The sequence below is a fragment of the Thamnophis elegans genome, chromosome 14 (genome assembly GCF_009769535.1).
Source record: "Thamnophis elegans isolate rThaEle1 chromosome 14, rThaEle1.pri, whole genome shotgun sequence".
NCBI lineage: Eukaryota > Metazoa > Chordata > Lepidosauria > Squamata > Colubridae > Thamnophis > Thamnophis elegans.
The window spans coordinates 35,957,190-35,976,981 of NC_045554.1; the positions used below are offsets into that span (position 1 = coordinate 35,957,190).

A 19,792-nucleotide genomic window follows, 5' to 3' on the forward strand; every position below is an offset into this window, starting at 1 on the left:
GGCAGAGACTTGAACTTTCGTTTGTGGGGAAAACCTAGAAGCTTTCAGATTCGGGTTTTCCCAGGTTTGTCAATATGACATCTGTAATAAAATGAAACTTTGAGGAAACTCAAGCCTCAGCGTCTTCTTTCGTTGGGGGTGTTACTTGGAACCCTGACAACTTCTGTGCTTTGTGTTTTTTCTACTGTAATGGACGTGTCTATTTAAGTTTCCATATAAATGTGGAATGACACAATCCACAACACGTAACTTCTTGGCAGAAGAAAGGCATTCTTTTATTTACTGTATTTGGAAGTATTTATAGGTTTGATTAACTCACGTGATACAGCTTCAGACACCTGAAATATATATTTTTTCCCTACCACAAGCATAATATGAGCTCAGTGTCACATTGAGCCAGAGACGTTTGTGTCAAGTAGTGGAAGTGCTTGCCAGAGTATACTTCTTGAAAAAGATGACAGTGCCCAAATGTTTGGAATAGCAATTCTGATGACACATTGTTTTTCTAATAAGAGTTGGTATTTTTAAAAAGTTTTTTTTTTAATGATTCTCTTGGCGGAATTTCCTCCCTGCTGGACCTCCACAATTCCATAGCTCCAATTGCTTTTTTATGAATCAACCATTATCACGATCATCACTACACCACTTGCATGTGTGTCATAAACAAACTGGTTACTGGAAAATGCTATTTGGTTTTGGATAACGGCTTTCTACCAAGTCAATGCCATGCACAAGATTATAATCACTGCAGCCCCTAAAGTTCAGCGCCAGCACCATTCAATGCCCATTGTAAGAAGAATACTTTGAGGACGGAAAGTTCATCATTATGCTTTTGAAATAATTTTTAGAAACGCAATTTAGAAGATATATCCAGGGATGGGCTGCAACCGGTTTAACAACCGGTTCGGTGATTGCACGCTTTGCATGTGTGTGTGCGTGCCTAATGTGCTTGCACACAGCGTTCAAAATGCAGCACTTTGAAGCTCAGCTGCTTACCTTCTAAGGCAGCCCCAGTAAGTAGAGGCGGAAATCAGCTGTGCCACGAGAATCAGCTGAGCCAGAAAGAAGGAACTATAGGACAGGATAGGAAGGGGGTGGGTGAGTGGGGCCAACTGATTGCCGAAACTACTGGTTCCGGCAGTAGCCCACCACTGATTATATCAACAAGCAAGTCGAAACTCAGTGTATTCTTATGTTAAAATTCTTCAACATTTTTAATGTAAATAAACCAATCGAGTTAACCATCAATTCATTCCAAATGAATTGTATTAGTTTCACTAACTGATCACAATTGGGACCCACAATTGTTACTAAGCAAGGTGGCTAGTAAGCAAGACATCATGTGACTGAGACTTGCGATCATATGACAAGCTTTTCCATTGTCTCTGCTTGTCAGTGAAGATAATCAAGAATTATCAAGACCTAGAATTGTCTAAAAGTTGAGTCATGGCAACTTGATTTTTCTTTTCTGTTTTTTATTTGAAATGGACAGCCTGAAGAAGCTATCTGACTCAGCAGCAGAACTTTTCAATCCAAAAAAGAAAAAAAAGTTCACTTGCCATGACTCAACTTCCAGACTGTCTCTGCGTCTGGCAAACAAAGACAATAGAAAAACCAGGTTCATTTAACAACCGTTTTATTAGCTTAACAACTATAAAAATTCACTTAGCAGCTGCGGCAAGAAAATTTGTAAAATGAGGCAAAAACAGACAGCAAATGTTTCATTTAGCAACAAAAAATTTGGGCTCTCACTTGTGATCCATAAGTCGAGGACTACCTGTACAAAGACACAACTATCTGAAAATAGTTTAATTGGGCTTTGCACAAGAGCTGCCAAGAATCCATCCTGGAACGAAACAATGTCTGCAGAGATTTTGCCCAAATTAAAGCAAGAAGCCCAACAATGCAAACAGGGGAAGGGAAAATGGGGTCTAAATTTAGTATTAGGCAAACATCAAATTACACTCAACTATCGACAGCGGAAGATGACTTCCTGGAAAATCAGGGTAAATGCATGGTGCTTTGGCACCAGCTTTGTATGACTTCCCTCTGTTACAACTGGGGAAAATAATTTCTCTTCAATCTCAAGAAGAGCAGCTTTAGGAAGCAATATTCCATTGTCGCTTTTCTCCTCAATTTCTTAAAAGGGAAGTAGCAACTTGAAAGCTTGCTCTAGCTTAAGATATTTAGCATGGTGGTTAAAATGTAGCATTGCAGGCTAATTCAGCTCACTGCTAGGAGTTTGATCCTCACCGTCTCAAGGCAGCCTTTCCATCCTTCTGAGGTCAGTAAAATGAGGACCCGGATTGTTGGGGGCAATATGCTGACTCTTTAAACTGCTTATGGAGGGTTGTAAAGCACTCCATAGTACTATGAAGTGGTATATGTGCTATTGCTATATCCATATATTGTTTATCTTACAAGCCATAGAACTTTTGAGACACAATCCTGCTTAGAATGAATCCATTTCATCAACAAAGCAACTTTGTAATGACTAACTCAAGAACCATCACTGTCAAATGTTCTACTCCAGGCAGTATCAAATTTAGATCTAACCCATTATACTCTCATTCATAGTGCAAACCTCTGAAATGTTACTCATGCAATCTAACCTACCTCTATTATTCCAACATTTATTTAATTGTATTGTAAAAGGAACAGGAATATGAGCCACAGTGGTGCAGTGGTTAGAGTGCAGTACTGCAGGCTATTTCTGTTGACTGCCTGCAATTTGGCAGTTCAAATCTCACCTGCTCAAGGTTGACTCAGCCTTCCATCCTTCCGAGGTGGGTAAAATGAGGACCCAAAATTGTTTGGAGGCAATATACTGACTCTGTAAACCGCTTAGAGAGGGTTGTAAAGCACTGTGAAATGGTATATCAGTCTAAGTGCTATTGCTAATATTATTTATTTACAAGCCTATTTTCTCAGATGACCAATTCTTCATTAGAGAACAAATTACATGCTCTATTACAAAATCCACATAATTAGCAATGCTATTTAAAACAAAGAGACTCAAACACAAACTGCAGGCAGGCAAGTAAGGTAGACAGTGCTTAGTTAATGGACTTTTGGCCTAGCTCAATATAGTTACGGGCACTCTTCTAAATAAAGTGCACGGATATTAAAGAAATGTCAGCCTCACATAACTTACATTGTTGCTCCATGTTCCTCATTTCTTCTGGGGGTATTTTCAGTTTATCAATATGTTCCCGCAAGACACTTGCCCATTTTTGTAAGGATTCCAGAATAGTCCATGGCCTAGACATATCTGCCACAAAGATTACGAGAGTCTCCTGCAACGATTCTGCTGTCACAGCAAACTTCAAGAGACCTTTGTGATACAAATCACCATCAAGAATCCAAACATTACAGCGGGTTTGATCTGCAAAGGAGACAATTCCTTTTAAGTAGGAAATTCTTCTCACATTAAAAGATATAGCATCCATTAACATACTTGGCACAGACTGAATGTAGGCATTCTAAAGCACCAAGTACACACAGCCAGCACTAAATATAGCATAACTTTGCTGCAAGGGAGAATACAAACAAGAAGTCAGCATCAGAGAGGTAGAGAAAGAGGAGAGAAGCAGAGACTGACTAAGTACAAGAATGTGCAGCTATTTCAGACATTCTTACCTAAAAATACTAGGATGGTCTTTCCAAATTGGCTGGATAAATCTGGATAAAGCTTCTGGTTTCAGTTGCTTCATCTTTGAGTTTATTGCTACAATTTGTATCACTCAGCTCCACACTAATGTTCAGAAGTTCCATGAGCATTTCACCAGTGTCTGTATTTTTCCTAATTCATGATTTTTGCAAGAAATGTTTCTTAAATGCTGTGCCTTTAACCTGATTAGCATGTGTATTTAGAGGCAGACATCTCTGTGTTTGTATTTATAGTTTATGACTAGAGCAGTGGTCTCCAACCTTGGCAACTTTAAGACTTGTGGACTTCAACTCCCAGAGTTCCTCAGCCAGCTTTGCTGGCTGAGGAACTCTGGGAGTTGAAGTCCACAGGTCTTAAAGTTGCCAAGGTTGGAGACCACTGGACTAGAGGACTGCATCACAAAATTCACAAAACCACAACCATGTATGCATAATTACCCTTTAATTTAATATTTTGGGAAATTAAATTAGATCTGTTTGTGTTTATTGTGGTCACAGAAGACAAGGATGATCCAGAGTGTACCAGATTTGGAAATGCTGCACTATTCAGCATTTTTCAGAGGTGAGTTCTGAGGACAAGCTTAGAAAAAGTAGGGCAGCTGAAGCATTCTGACGAGCAATTTTAAATGCACAGGGCAGAAAGGACAAAAGGATCAAGTAATTCTGAAAGCAGTGAAGCTGGATGAGTGAATGTCAAAAAAAAAAGCTTTCAGGTTGTACAAACAGAGCAACAAGTGGGCCAGGAGAATGACTGTGGAGGATTCTGAAAAATGTATACAGGATAGAGAAATGGACAGAAACCAGACTTAAATGAAAAGTGGAGGTGGTGCGTTTCACAAAAAAAAATGCTAAAAGAGATGATGAAGCAGAATGTACTAAATGTGGTAACAAATAAGGGCCATTTTTTGTGGTGGGAATAGCATATTTTGCTAAATTGCCTGAATGTAGGCATCAAAGGAAAGAGAATGAACAAGACATAAAAAGAAAGTAAAAAGAATAAAGACACTTAAACTTCTGACAGTAACATCTTTGAGGTAAGCTGACCTTGAACTTTAGGCAAAAAAAAAAGACAGGTAAAACAAAGACTTTACCATCTCTATCTTCATCATGGACATTTAGGTATAGATATTCCAGCCCTCTTCCTTTCTTGCCATGCTCTACTCCTTGGATTTTAGTCAGCAGGGTTGTTTTACCAGAGCCATCATCACCTGCCAGTATGTTTGCAAGGAAGAGAAGAAATAGGAAGATAATCATATCACGCCTTTGAATTGACAAGTTGTATGTACCTTTACAGCAGCTGAAGAAACATTCCATTTTACAGAACAAAGCCAGGCCTCTTTATGGTGCCAGTCTGCTACACGCTTCTTTCACTTTCTAACTTGTTAAATATCAATTACCTTTCATTTTCTTCTTCAAAAAAGGAACGTTATTTCTCAAAAAGAAAAACTGGGGGGAGGGGGAACCATTAAGTCTGTAAAAAGCACTAGAGGCCTCACAAAATGCACACAAGACCATGTGAAGATTAACTAATGAATATTCAATCTATCAACAAAGGCTTTCGTTCACATTAAATGGCTTTTTTCTTTCATTAGTTAACCTTCCTGAAGAACCAATAGCCTCCTCTAACTTATTCACTCATACTCACCAAAGACAAGAATATTTTTGCCTGATGGTAATTTAGATCTTGAGCGGGTGGAGACTTCACTCAATATTGATAACCTGCATTGAAGTAACATTCTTTTTAGTCAAGGATGAAAGATACAAATCAAAAGAAGAGGATGAATGACCAAAAAAAAAAAAAGTGACGATCCATCCTATAAATAAATGAATCAGCTTTTTTTTTTTTTTTTTTTTTTGCTTTCTATGGTTTTCATGTCCAAATGTCATTTCCAAACAGTAAATAAATATTTAAATCCTTGGGTCAGGAACAATTTTTTATATTTTACTTTTTACATTCAATCATGTTAGGCCTTATAATATCGGACTACAACCTTAATTTTTTTAGGCAAATTGAGGGAAAGCCTACCTTTTATGAATTAGTGTTGAACTAACACTATGATTTTGAGCATGAACTAACAGTGCAATATTATGTTTTATGAGAGCAACCACTATAAACATGACACAATATGAGATGGACAGCTGTACAAATTTAATAAACAAGGAACTATAGGTTATGTATTGCATATATTATGGAAAGTTGCTCCCCACAAGACTTGGGTACCAGGAGTCAAAGGCCTTGACTCTACCTTTCACACCTATTCTCTTGTTAAATAATTTGACTGCAATATTTCATTTATAAAGAAAGACTGTAATAAACCAAAAAGAAATCCTGGACACTTGTTAACTGTCTAGAAACATTCTAAATCTAGTACACAGACCAAAAAGGGTTTATTCTCACTGTCTCACATATTTTAGAGCATTCTTTCACAACAGATTATAGTAGTGAGTCACAAAACACAAAGCAAGCCCAGAGTAAGAGTTAATTGCTCCTTCTAGATAAAATGCATGGCAACTCAAAAGGAGTTCAGAATACATGCATCCCTTAAGCCACGGTTAAGCATGAATTCATTACAAAGGGAATTATTGCAAAGGGAACTATCAATGAAAATAAAAGCAGCCTACTGATAAAATCAGAAAACATCATAGTTTACAGAAATCAGTATAGAAGCAATGCCAGCCAAGCATCCTTACAAATAAGGCTAGCTGCAGAACTCTGCTTTTATCAAATAAAGCAGCGGTCACCAACTGGTGGTCCGTGAGAAAATTTTGGTGCAATTACTTGCATTTTTTATATTGCACTAAATACTATGTATCTTTTTTAAAAAAAAATCATATTAGTAGTACGTGGTATTTGAAATTATGAATTTAGTGGTCCCTGAGGTCAGAAAGGTTGGTGACCCCTGGAATAAACAACGTCCAAGCAGGTGGGAGATGTTAGTGAGGAAAAAAAAAGAAAGCGATAGTGAGATGCAAAATTGTCATGTCAAAGGTGGAGGATGTCCGCTTACTTTGCATAGGATTAAAGCTCCATGTACGAAGGATAATATTTTAGAGCAGTGGTTCCCAATGTGTGGCACACACCCCACAGGGGGGCAATTTGATTTTTAATGTTGGCAATTTGAACCTTGTTTAAACCAAGTGAATGGCCTTTTAGGCTTCCTCCACCTGAGTAGAGTTCACTTTTTGAGTAAGAATTATCTCTGTGTGGGGGGGGGGGGGGGAATCAGGATTTCAGAGGTGCTTAGGTGGGGCATGGCCAAAAAAAGGTTGGGAACCACTGCTTTAGAGGCATCCTACTTCAAAGAAACCCGAAACAGAGGCTTGCCAGGCATTTTAAACCTCCCAAGCCTCCAGCAACTCTTTGGGGTACAGGAAAAAAAAGAGCAGTCTGCATCCCCCAAAGGCAGGGAGGGAGGGAAGATGCAGCGCCAGGAGCCCCATTTCGGGCAGAAGGCGAAATCCACCTGTCCGCCCTCCAAGGCGGGAGGGGAGGATGGGTGTGGTTGTCTCATGCCCCTGGTTAGTAGCTCCAGGCCGGGGAAAGGCTGCCGCCCATGTTGTCGGCTTGGCAGGGAGGGAGCAGCCGCCCCTCCACCCTGCGGGCAGGGCAAGCTCCCCAAGATGCAGGAGGCGCCCCTCCCGAGGCCATCCCGCCGGGGAAAAACGGGCTGCAAGAGGCCGCCCGGGGCTCCCTTGGCTGAAGCCGAGCTCGGCGGCGGCGGCAGCCCCTCAACCGGCCCTGCCAAGCCGAGTCCCACCTGCGAAGGGAGAGGATGCAACGCCGTCCCCGCCCAGTCTCCCCAAAACCTCCCCCGCAGCCGCCTGAAGCCCCGGCCCGGCTGCCTCACCAGAGGCTCTGGCCTTCCTCCTCCTCGCTGGGGAGGTCCGCAGCCAAAGGCCCGTCCGGCTCCAGCAGCTTCTTCTCTGCCAACACCGGCGCCATCTTGCCAACGGCAGCCGCCACAAAGAGTGACCTCATCCGCCCAGGCTCCGCCGGCAGGACCCCAGCTTTCCTACGCTCTCGGCTAAGGACCCCGACTGTCCGGACGGGTGCCTATTCTTTTTCTTTTGGGGGGGGCTCTCTTGGAAGCCTTTTCCGGCTCCCCAAGTGCGTTCGTGGCTTAATCGGCGGCTTTCACTACACGCGGAAGCTTTGGTTCCCACGGGAGGCTGAGCCATCCCCTCTTTTTCGATCAGGCAGTTCGGAGGACACCCACGGCAGCGGGTTTTTCGCTGGAGGATGAGTTCAAGATTTTCGGGGGCGCCGCCCAGTTTGCGCCAAATAGGGACCCCTAGTGGCGACAAGGAGCGCAGCAGGCTCTTTGGTTACGCCCGAAGGTTTCGATACAGGCACAATACGGTAATCCCTCGGTTTAGCCCCGCCCCTCCCCTCCCCCTTACTACTACACTAAAAGGATGCGGAGCTTGCAAGGGGCATAAACGGAGTCGCACCGTTTTGTAGCAGCATCAGTTGCGAGACTGGATTCCGTTGCCGAGAGCTTGAAAAGCCCAAATGGTTTGAAAGGAACGCAAAAGCATAATTCAGTTTAATAAAACGTTAGACTCATATTTGCTTCTGAGTCATTCTTTTCAAATTTATTTTTTTTACAGGTGGTATCATATTATACACTTCCTTAAAAGACAATGGGGGTCATTTTGAATTGTATACAGTATCAATATGCAACATAATTGCACTGGGCAAATAACATACAGTTATCTTCAAATTTAAATATTATTGGAAAGAGCCCCTCTTGTTAATTCCCTAGATACAAAGCAAGTATTCGCCGAAGTCGTACATTTTAAACAACACACATTGAGCTTTTACTGTATGCCATTTTCACCGAGGTTGGGTATTTCTGCTCTTTCCATTCTTCTGTAAAAAAGAAAAAAACCAACACAAAGCTAAGCATATTAATCTTGTATCAATTACACATTGCCTCTAATACGGCTGTAGAATTGAAGTAATCAGGAAAAGTGCATCATCATCATCATTTAATGACCCCATAATTCCTTGCGGAGTGGAGTTTGGGCAACTGAATGAAGCCAGCAGAGTGTTTACTGGCCGGATGCCCTTCCTGTCACCAATGTGGAGATTTGTTCAGCAGATATATTCTCAGTGTGCCCAGCGAGAGAAATCTCTCGAAAGGTATATGATTAACTTTTATCATTGGTTCCTCCATCACCATCTAATAATACATTTCTTAGTCCTTCTAAGCTGATTTATCCAACTAGCTATTAACTTTAAGGTCTCGGCTACTCTCAATCCAAATCCATATAGAATAGTTATGAAAACAAAACAAAAAATACCTGTAACTTGCAGTATTTCTTAGCAAGATCAACATTCGTCCGTCCTTTCTGAAATGGGTAAGCCCATAAAATTGAATTCCAATGATGCCCCATTTTCCTTACACCTTCAAAAAGATAACTTATTTCTTCTGACGTAAAATCTTTCCTGATTCTCCTTTTCTTTAAAGTTGTTGTAGACCTATTTGATAGAGTTTCAGTATTCTGTATACTGCAACATTCAGTACTCTGCAACAATAATTAAAACAGTACACCAAGAGTTTTAAGTATAAGCCTTTTCAACAAAGAACACTATCTGGTGTTAGAATTTGTACCCATATATTAATATACAAAACGTTGGTATTTAGGTGTCCATACCTCCTTTTCAAATGGATGGTTTTCGCTCAGGTCCAGGTCTTGAAGGCTATAGTTCTGTTTCATTGTTTGGTTCTTAGAATGTGCATCACATTGAAAATTTGCTGTTTCAAACAAAACATTATTTGTTTATTCAGGCTTTCTGAAAATTACCACAGAATGGGGCTAACTAGATATTACTACCAGGGATAAAAGTTCCTTGACACACCTAACTCTTTCATAGTTGTTGAGCTTCTCTTGCAGCTGACTCTCCGGTCATCGTGATTACTATTATATGCAGAAGTATTCTCGTGAGCCACAATGGATCTTCTCAATTTCCTTTTATATTCCATCTCAGATTCAAGAATAATTTTGTGTTGTTCACACAGATATGGACAAGATTGTAGAGTCTTGCTAAAGTTTCGGCTGTTTAAGGAAAGTCTTCCTATTCTACAACCTGACAATATAATATTATAGAAATAAAATGTTACAGGTGCAAGACATTAAATTATTTAATATTTCTTATTTTATGTTTTAACCACATTGTGATAAATCATCACTAAATCTACAAAATCAATAGATCTACATTGCCCTATAGGTCAATTATATCCTCATAAAAAAGCCCCAAAAGAGATTTTTCTGCTAGACAAGGAAGGAGCCAAGTTATATAGTAGCAAACCCCCTCCACCCCAAAGAAAAGGATAATATTGGCACATAGCCAGGAGGAGAGCAGTCCCAGAAAATTGTACTGACTATCCATGCCATCTTTCTACACCCATATGACTAATATTAGGAATGTTGCACAGCCCTCTTAACAATTTTCATTACTTTGGATAGGCTGACTGAATGGCTGAAATTGTATTTGGGGTATCACTACTGTTTAATTCAGTGGGACTTCCTTTTGAACATAAAAATCTATGAGCATATTTAAATATGTTTTTTTTAATTACCTGAACATCTGAGTTCTTTTATTTTAGGGGGAACAGTCAGAATATGGCCCATTCCTCTGCTTGGGTTCCTTGGATATTTTAGCTCTTTGAAAAATAAAATATCTAATGTGAAATGCATTAATCAATGGATGTATTTATTTTTATATATTACCACTGTATTTAAAAAGAATTAAACTGAAATACTGTAATACACACCAGCATAAAGAAAAACTACTTGCCAACTAACATTTCCAGCTTATTTTTTGATCTATCAATTTAATCACTATGTTATACTAGCTTCCTTTGTATGATACAGCAAAACAGGACTTACATTGGTAATGTTTAGTTTACATATTGATTCTTCAAAAGAATGTTAAAAAGAATTAGAATCATATTTTCAATAGAAAGCAAACTTATTGTTGTAATAATATTCTATCCATACTTAGCTCTTTTGAGTAGCATATCACAGAATGTAGCTGTGTACCTTTTAGCCATCCATGCAAAAAAAAATATTTTCCAAAAATCAAATTGAAATTAAAATATTTAGATAAATTATATCTACCTGAATGTTGAATCTTTCGCATTGGGCTTTTTACTACACAATCTGGTTTCTTAAAAATGATTTCACTGAAAAGATTAAAAGAGTATTATTGAGAATTTTAACTTGGAGATTTGACAGCTGCCTCAAAAGTACTTCGATCTTTCATATCTCACCGCTAACTGAGGAATATACCATGTTCATTCTTGGGTATCCACAGCCAAGTCTGTCAAATGCTAAAACCAACGTTGTACTTTTGTGCCACAAACTCCATCTCATTTGTACACACATATAATACCATGACACACATATACAAAGTGGGCAAGACTTGTATTGTGACAACACAATATTACTTTGCCTCCTGATCAATTTGATGTTTCACATTCAAACTCAAATTTGGAAAATTTTCACACCCTATAATTAATTGATTATTGATATGCGAGGAAAAATTCACAGAATATCACACATTGTTCCTGTATGTGGCATTATCTGGAAATCGTGAATTATGATGAAAGATATTAATTGATTTATATTTTTTAGAGAAACATTTACCGTAGATAACATACAATTTAAGATAAAATTCTAGGCTGTTCAGAATTCATCCCAAAACTTAAAATGGAATTAGATAATATAAGGGACCCTTTATCCTTTAAAATAACTGGATCTATCCTAAACATAACTAAATCTGGAAGCAACCCAATATGAAATTTCCATTTGAAAATCTGATTTATAATTAAGATCAAACCAAGCCAGCTTTACACCGAAGATCCTAGGTACAGTACCTTGCTTGGGCATCAACTTTCCTAAAATCACAAAAACTGTTTTTATTTGTAATATAAGCTTCATTTATGTTGGGTGTTGTTGTTTTTTCAGCTGCATAAAGATTATTATGATCATTTTGAGCGAGCGAAGCATCAGTTGAATTCCAAATGGCAGGCTTCAATTGTTCTCTACTAGAAGAACTCTTTTCAAATTTAGAAGTATTCTGCACTTTAGAAATAGTATTTTGTAGAGGGTGTTTCATTTTTGAATATATTTTGCTGTTCTCTAAAGGCTGCTTGCTGGAATTTGTTTGACGGTATTGGGTCATAGCCTGAAAAAACTTTTCTTGAGGGGTATCGTCATTAATTAATATTTCTCTTCTGATATTTTCCTGTTTAAAAACAGTAGGGAAATTAAACAAATGCATAGACAAAACACAAAGCTACAGGATAGGACCAGGCCAAACATGACTGTAGATGTTAAACAAAACTAAGCAAACATTACACCTTCTGTTTGACTACAAAAACAACAGGAAAGCCAGTGAAAAACTGCTTTCAAAAAAGCTCATATAGATATAAGGTAATCCATTAATTTAGTACCATGACTGAATATTTATCTCAGCAGTAACTACTTTTCAAGAAATCAAACCTATATGTAAAAGAATACCCACAATAGCTAGAAGGGGCCATCAAGCGCTGACTAACAGGGGAGTGGAATTTCATTCCATTTATTTTTAAAATGCAAATGAGCATAGCTTATTGAGTTATTAATTCCAAGAACTGAAAGACTGGAATAAAACAAAACAATTAGATTCTACTGAGAATGTCAGGAGAGGCTTTCTGATTTTGATAGATTTCCTCAACTACTAAGAGGGAGGGAGAAGAAGAAGAAGGGGAAAAAAACACCTCTTGTTCATTTTCAAGCCCTTTGATTCTGTTTAAAATTTGTTTGGCTTCATTCCAATAATCTTCAAGAATCCTTTCTTTGTTCTCCCAATCTACTTCCAATATTCTTCTTTCGTCCTCTTGGAATGAATGCTGATTCATCTTCACCGACAATTTTTCAGCTTGTGAAAAAGAATAGAAACAAATGTTTCACAGAAATTAAGATACGTAAAGGTAAAGTAAAGGTAAAGGTTCCCCTTGCACATATGTGCTAGTCATTTGTGACTCTAGGGGGCAGTGCTCCTCTCCATTTCAAAGCTGAAGAACTAGTGCCAACTGAAGACATCTCTGTGATCATGACTAGACGCCAAAGACACATGGAATACTGTTACCTTCCCACCAAAGTTGGTTCCTATTTTTCTACTTGCACTTTTTATGTGCTTTCAAACTGCTAGGTTGGCAGTAGCTGGGACAAGTAACAGGTGCTCACTCTGTTACGTGGCACTAGGGATTTGAACCACTGAACTGCCAACCTTTCTGATCGACAAGCTCAGCGTCTTAGCCATTGAGCCACCACATCCCTTAAAGATTATATATTTCATATTAAAGACAGTACATTACATCCATCTCATCTCATACGTAACATATTTAAGGTTTGATTTGTATCAAATGAAATATTTTAGTCACACAAGAAACCGCCCAAATGACCAGAATGGGTGGTTTAATAGTAGTTTCTTGATCCAAGCATCTCAGGATGAAATCATCATCTCCAATCATAGAGTTTTAGCATAGGATAAAACAACTGAGGGCATCACATTAGATGCCACTAGGAGAATTTTAGAAACATTTGTTAACTTATAGCACTGCTTTCACAAAAAACACATTCTCAATCACAAAATTAAACTTCTTATAAAATGATACTTTACAATCTATACATTGGAAGACAGTCTAACAAATACCATTAGTTTCAACCTAAGGAACTGATTTTGCAACAGGTTCACATACTGAGCACTTGGATACAGTAGTTACTTCTGAATTTAACCATCCACGTGACTATTCAGATGCCTTTCGGGTTGATTTTAAATACAGAAATCAAGATAATCTTACTCATCTGTTTGCAGTTTTGCAATACAAAGGTAGCCGCTTTATTTAGTTCATCATCCTGCATTTCAGTTAGGGCTTGAATCATAAGTGGAAGGCCATTGTTCTTAATCAGAGTATACTGATTTTCCTCTAAAAAAAATCAGCCTTAGTAAACATATTTCTTCAAACTGTAAAAATAAGATCATTTCAAACCTTCTTTCCAAGAAAAAGCAATTGATTCTGAGTTTTTCAGCACAAGTTTGCTTAATCAGAAACATGTGATCTCACTTACTTCAAACCTCAAACTACTAGTAAGGTCTAAAATTTAAAGTCACATCTTGTTATCACTGCCAACTTGCCATCAGCAGTTTATTTTTACAATATATCATAAACTCAAGAACTTATATTAGCTTAGAACTATAATAGTTATCCAGAAAAAAAATTAATCCCCCCCAAAATTCTAAAAGATAGTTACAGAGCGTGTACAGCAACCAATATATAATTTAAGGTGTTTTCTGGACCACTACGTTGTAGTTTGCAAATCACAGTTTATGGCTTATGTTGCACAAAACTTTTAGTTTATTTAATAAACCATTTTAAGTTAATTGTAGCATACTATTATGTGTAAACCAAATCAGTAGTAATTCAAAGTACTATATACAGTACATATTTCAGCAGAGATCAGATATGAGAATGACTCCTACGATTCCACAGTTGGAAAGCTAACTAAAGCACAATTCCTAGATATTGTCAAATCCTACTTGTGGCTGCTCAGAGATTCTCCCTCAGATAAATGCATACACAATTGCAAATTGCCCCATTTAGGGAGCAAAGTTCTATTAAGTTGTTGGAATGACTTCCTTCATATTTTATTGCACTTACATCACTAGGAATTTCCAATGTTTTATTTTGGCTGATTTTTCCATTTAGATGAAAGCTAAATGCAACTTGAAAAATCAGACATAGATTATTCTATCAATATCAGCTTTGGTCATTCTTGTTTATTGCTATAAACTACATGTTGAAATTCGAATACAGTCTGCATCTCAATGCAGCATTCACTACCCTCAAATAAATAAGTCAATATATTATTAGGAATCTTACCACAGACTTCTGTACAATGTCCAAGAGTAAGTATAATGCTGAATCGCTCTCCTGAGTCCAAAATGTTGTAAGAAAGCAGTTTCAGTAGATTAGGCACAATGTTATACTTTGATAAGTGAATGCCAACTGTAGCTGCAAACACAAAACAGTTTTTTTTAAAAAGTTAGGTATGCAATAGAATGAAACCATATACAAAGTTCTAGTTTTTTCAAACTTTCTCTCTGGATCAAATGTTACTATCTGAGCCATGATAAACACAGGGATATAGCAATATACCACTTCACAGTGCTTTACAACTCTCTCTAAGCATTTTATAGGGTCATCATCTTGACCCCAACAATCTAGGTTCTCATTTTACCCATCTCGGAAGAATGGAAGGTTGAGTCAACCTTGAGCCCTGGTGAGATTTGAACTGCCAAATTGCAGGCAGGCAGCAGTACTGCACTCTAACCACTGCACCACTGTGACTCATATAAGAAGTGAAAATAGAGATAGTCCTCAACTTACAACCACCTAATGAGACCAAAACTTCCATTGTGAAGTAAGGTAGTCAATAAGTGAATTATGCTTGATATTATGACAATTTTTTTGCCATAGTCATGGTTTAATGTGGTTGTTTAGTGGATGCATGGTCATTAAACAAACCTAGCTTCTATTGCTTGTCGGAAACCAGCTGGAAGGTTGTAAATGACAATCACATAACCCTGAGAAGCTGCAACTGCCATAAATACATTGTGGTTGCCAAGTGCCTAATTTAGACCAGGTGACCTTGAGGATGCTACCATGGTCGTAAGTGCCAAGACCTGTTGTCACTTTTTTCATTGCTGTTGTAACTGTGACCAGTCTCTAAATGAATGGTTGAAGGGTTATCTGTACATTGAAGGAGGTCTGGAAGACTTTCAGCTCTCTTATGCCTCTTACACAGTGGTGGGTTTCAAAAAATTTTTAGAACCTCTTCTGTAAGTGTGGTCTGCTTTGTGGGAGTGGCTTGCGTCCATGTGACCAGGTTGGCATGGCCAACTTGTAAAATGTGGTGAAACTCACTTAACAACGCTCTTGCTTAGCAACCAAAATGTTGGCTCAGAAACTCTGGCATTTGAAGCACGCAAGTCTTAAAGCTGTCAAGTTACAAGACCCTTGCACCCCTAACCCTTTAGAAAAAAAACCAGGGGTGTTCAAACTTGACAGCTTTAAGACTTGTGGACTTCAACTCCCAGAATTCTTCCTCTTGCTCTCCATCTTGATGATGTGCAGACAGGCGGGGGGGGGGGGCGGGAGCTGGAAGCGATTCTAAACACTACTGGCAGGAACCAACCCCTGCTCTTACAGCACTTCTAATGTAGTTTAAAATCTTTCAACCACATTTGCAATTCTTTCAGAGAAAACCAGAAGGCAAAACAGATCCTAGCAATAAGATCAACAGGTAAGATTATATGTTACTATTAAGGCAATGAATTGAATATAAATCCACACACAGAACACACTATGTAATTAACAGAAAGTTTATGAATAGAAACTATTTACCATTGTTAGCAATGCAGGCATCCAATGTTTTTATTACCACCACAGCAAGTTTTAGATTTGTATTGTTCTCCAATGAACCATGTATCAGTTTGAGAAGAAGCTCATCCAAAACAGCTAATCCCCCAATAGAAATAAAAAAATTCTGCGTTCTTGCTTGAAAAAAAAAATCCCAAAAATAAACCATTATCAGATTGCTTTAAGATAATGATGTTTAAAGTTAAATACATTATAAAATTAAACAGATTTGGAGAAGGGAGCAATGTTTCATTAGTTCTTTAATTATGTTAAAGCAGATAAATAAACCAAAATCCTAAATCAAAATAAAAAATATCTAAAGGAATCTCAAATAAACTCAGTTGTAACTGCATTTATAACTGAGATAGATGAACAAAATGTGTAACTGATGTACACAAAACTAGTTTATTCCATGGCCTCACACAAAAGATTCATAAAATAAGTACACGTGGGAAACTGTAAGAAATACTGATGTTCTCATGTAACCTTAAATTTTTAAGATTTAAATCTTAAAAATTGATATTTCTAAATAACATTTTTCTGAATAACTCAAAATGTTTGGCTTGCACAATGCATCAAATCATGCCTTTTGTAGCCTTTTGATCTCCTTTTTGTTGCTCCTAATCCCCTTCAATGGCATTGCCAAATTTTGGATTTCACTATGTTTAGAAAGGAAATGTAAACTATAGCATTAACTTAAAACCAACCTAATAAGAGAAAGAAAAATCACACAATTAAACAAAAAAGAAAAGGAAAATATATGCCAGCCTTGCTGCATAGACTACACTACATCGCTTACTTTACATCATCACTTTGCTTATTGCAAACTTCATCCTCTCAAAATCACATTAGAGTTTCTATCACACATTAGGACACTCTATCTCTTTTCTCCCTACTTAGGAATGATATTTTACTCCACAGAATAAACAATTTCCTAGTGTGTATTTTTAGATACTTACAATTATTTGCAACAGTGAGACCAATGAATGAACATATTGGGCGAATTATCTCAGCCTTCATACTACTTTGCAGCCAATCTTTTGCATATGGAAAAACCAAACTACAGGCTTTCTGATTTTCCTCTGGAGGGGAACAAAATGTGTGTTGAACACAAGCCATTTGTCATCCCCTCCCACCTATATTTATAGAAGGAGGAGGAGGAGGAGAAGGAGAAGGAGAAGGAGGAGGAGGAGGAGGAGGAGGAAGAGGAAGAGGAGGAGGAGAGGAGGAAGAAATGCTTCATAAACTAATTACCATTCTGAGGATTGTTGACACATACACAAAGATTACTACAAACCGAGGACCATAGATGATACTGATCAATTTTATGATCGAAAAGGTTCATTTGAGATTCTGAAGGAATTATCCTGTTCAAGAAAATAGATAGCATATAATGAAAAAAGTCATTTTATAAAAATTACTTTTTAATTGAATTTTGTTGGGGTTAATTTACCTGAATAACTGGAGCAGAACATTGAGGCATCCAGATTCTCTCATGTGTGTTTGTCCACTGTCTATATTTTTAAATAACATTTTAAAAAATAAATAAAACAAATTTTAAGCAACTAATAATGAAATCTAATGATTGTTTACAAATTTTCAACATTTTACCTAAAACAAACTAGGATTTCTGATTCCTACCAATGAGTCCCAATTAGATGGGAACTAATCTTAGTAGACTTCATATTGTTAAAGTGAGGATTGCCTTTATATGTGTTTGAACAATTTCTTTATACATGGAGAAGAAGAAGAAATCTTACTATTATTTGAAACCAGCACCAGTAAGACATATACAGACATTCTTTTCAAATTCATACTTGAATCCTTATTAGTTAAAAACGTACGAAGATCCTTAAATAATTCAGCTGTGCATAACATCTGCTGACAGAACACTGGAAAAAATAAATATAATGTGAATAAGACTATATTGCATTACATTAATTGATAAATATAATTGAATTTCCTGATAATTATGCATACTTGCCCCCAATAATTCAGATTGTTGGGAGCAAATATTATGGCATTATAAACCACCAGAGTGCTGTAAAGCATTATGGCACAGTATATAAGTCTAAGTGCTAGTATTATTGCTGTAATTGAGCAAATATAGAAACTATAGCCACTGGTCTCACTTACCTAATGGAACTTACTTTTCAAAAATATGAATGAAATTTTGTCTTACCATTATTCTCAGCTAAACCTCCTAATGTAAATAAAGCAGCTTCTTGAACCAAACTGTGCATTTGTGACTTTGCAAGATTCCATACAAATATCAAGCCACCTATTTCTCTAAAATAATCACAGGCAGCACCTGTAGCAAAAACAGATGAATAGTGAATAACAGATGATGTTTTAAAATAACATTTATTTCCATACTAATAATCCCTATGACCAAAACAAATCCAATAGACCTACAATTGTAAACAGTAGCTTACTGTTTTGTTGACAAACCGAATAAATAGTAACCAAGGCTTCCTTTTGAGAAATTGGATGGTCCATTTGATACTTAAGACATTCAAGAAGTAAATTCAAATCTGTTTTCATATCTGAAAGGATAACACAATAATTTCAGAATCCTTTAAAAAAAAAACTTGTCAATAGTAGAATCTTGTCATCTGTAACAGCCAATTGCACAAATGTTAAGAATGCCAACAATATTCCAAACAATTACTAGTTAGTGTACTGTGTAAAAATATTTTTTTTAATAAATGGGAATTGCTCTTGTTAATCCATGTCTTTATTTATATGGATGTTTGAACTTGTTTGTGCATTCACAAATACCAGAAAAAGAACTCTTTCCAGAGTTGTGAATACACAGAGCAGATTTAATATCAACCTTTAATTTATTGTGTCTATGCCAATCTTACCACAAGTGATTTTCTGATCTTTTCCATTTTCCATTTTGATCATATTTTTTCCTCAGCTTTTATCTATAATAAAGAAGGTGAAGGAGAAATAAAACACAAGCAATTTCTTCATTTATAAAACCCACGCTTGGTCTGGGGCATCTGCAGTCCAAAATGTCAAAATGGAGGTATTAAAAAAATGGGTGGATCTGGTACTTGGAATTTTATGCTTCATAATTAACATTTTAAAAAGGCAATATTAGCATTTTTAACATGGTAACCCAGGCCTCTTTTCTAATTTTAAAAAAGCATTTTTTCCCCTTCGTATTCAAGACCATTTCTTTTGATTTGCAAGAACTTGCCTTTTCCACAATTAAACAACAGAAACCCTTAGATGCAAACCTGGCTGGAAAAGGGAATAATTTAATTTATAGTTTAACCCATAAATTTGCCACTTCTGGACTGTTACCTAGAATCAACTTTTTCTATCGATCAATTCTCACATATAATCTCTGTGTTTGTTTGAGCACTTGATTTCTAATGTATCCCATATACTAAATATATGTATAAATTGTTTCTGTACCCTATAAAAAGACTTGACCCTCCTCCTTAATAAATGCTTTTTACTTTGCCTGAATTGCTTGGCAATTTGCATTTTCAGGTTAGGTGGAAATGCCTCCCTTGCAAAGATTAAAAAGTGTTTTTTGTCTCTCCAATGCAGAGAATGGGTCCTCAGTTCCATGCCATTCAGGGTGCCTGCATTTCAAGGCAACAAAGTCAAGATGGCAGCATAAAAACAAA

The 19,792-nt window shown here is 37.2% G+C and overlaps 2 protein-coding genes across 2 annotated transcripts in view; both read right to left on the reverse strand.

Moving 5' to 3' along the window:
* Nucleotides 1-7,662, reverse strand: part of DYNC1LI2 (dynein cytoplasmic 1 light intermediate chain 2) — a 22,852-nt gene extending 15,190 nt beyond the window's left edge. Inside the window, exons 1-4 of the mRNA XM_032230453.1 lie at nucleotides 7,518-7,662; nucleotides 5,315-5,388; nucleotides 4,761-4,877; nucleotides 3,155-3,385 (exon numbers count right to left, since the gene is read on the reverse strand). Coding sequence (XP_032086344.1) covers nucleotides 3,155-3,385; nucleotides 4,761-4,877; nucleotides 5,315-5,388; nucleotides 7,518-7,648 — 553 coding nt within the window. The 5' untranslated portion in view covers nucleotides 7,649-7,662. The remainder of the gene's footprint in view (nucleotides 1-3,154; nucleotides 3,386-4,760; nucleotides 4,878-5,314; nucleotides 5,389-7,517) is intronic.
* Nucleotides 7,663-8,506: 844 nt separating this feature from the next.
* TERB1 (telomere repeat binding bouquet formation protein 1) lies at nucleotides 8,507-19,046 on the reverse strand. The gene is made up of 17 exons (XM_032231114.1): nucleotides 19,013-19,046; nucleotides 18,581-18,691; nucleotides 18,328-18,456; nucleotides 17,906-18,037; nucleotides 17,599-17,659; nucleotides 17,400-17,512; nucleotides 17,105-17,227; nucleotides 16,131-16,283; nucleotides 14,607-14,738; nucleotides 13,527-13,652; nucleotides 12,441-12,601; nucleotides 11,556-11,926; nucleotides 10,798-10,862; nucleotides 9,536-9,763; nucleotides 9,331-9,431; nucleotides 8,977-9,201; nucleotides 8,507-8,542 (listed from the first exon to the last, which is right to left on the reverse strand). The coding sequence occupies exons 1-17, from the start codon at nucleotides 19,044-19,046 to the stop codon at nucleotides 8,507-8,509; spliced, it is 2,301 nt and encodes a 766-aa protein (XP_032087005.1).
* Between the last annotated feature and the right edge of the window lie 746 nt (nucleotides 19,047-19,792).

Excerpts from the sequence above, each read along its gene's own strand:
- TERB1 (XM_032231114.1), bottom strand. The coding sequence starts at position 19,046 with ATGGAAAATGGAAAAGATCAGAAAATCACTTGTG. Across the intron at positions 17,513-17,598 it reads GTTCTGCTCCAGTTATTCAG|GATAATTCCTTCAGAATCTC; the intron begins GTAAATTAACCC and ends TTTCTTGAACAG. Across the intron at positions 8,543-8,976 it reads AGAAATACTGCAAGTTACAG|AAGAATGGAAAGAGCAGAAA; the intron begins GTATTTTTTGTT and ends TCTTTTTTACAG.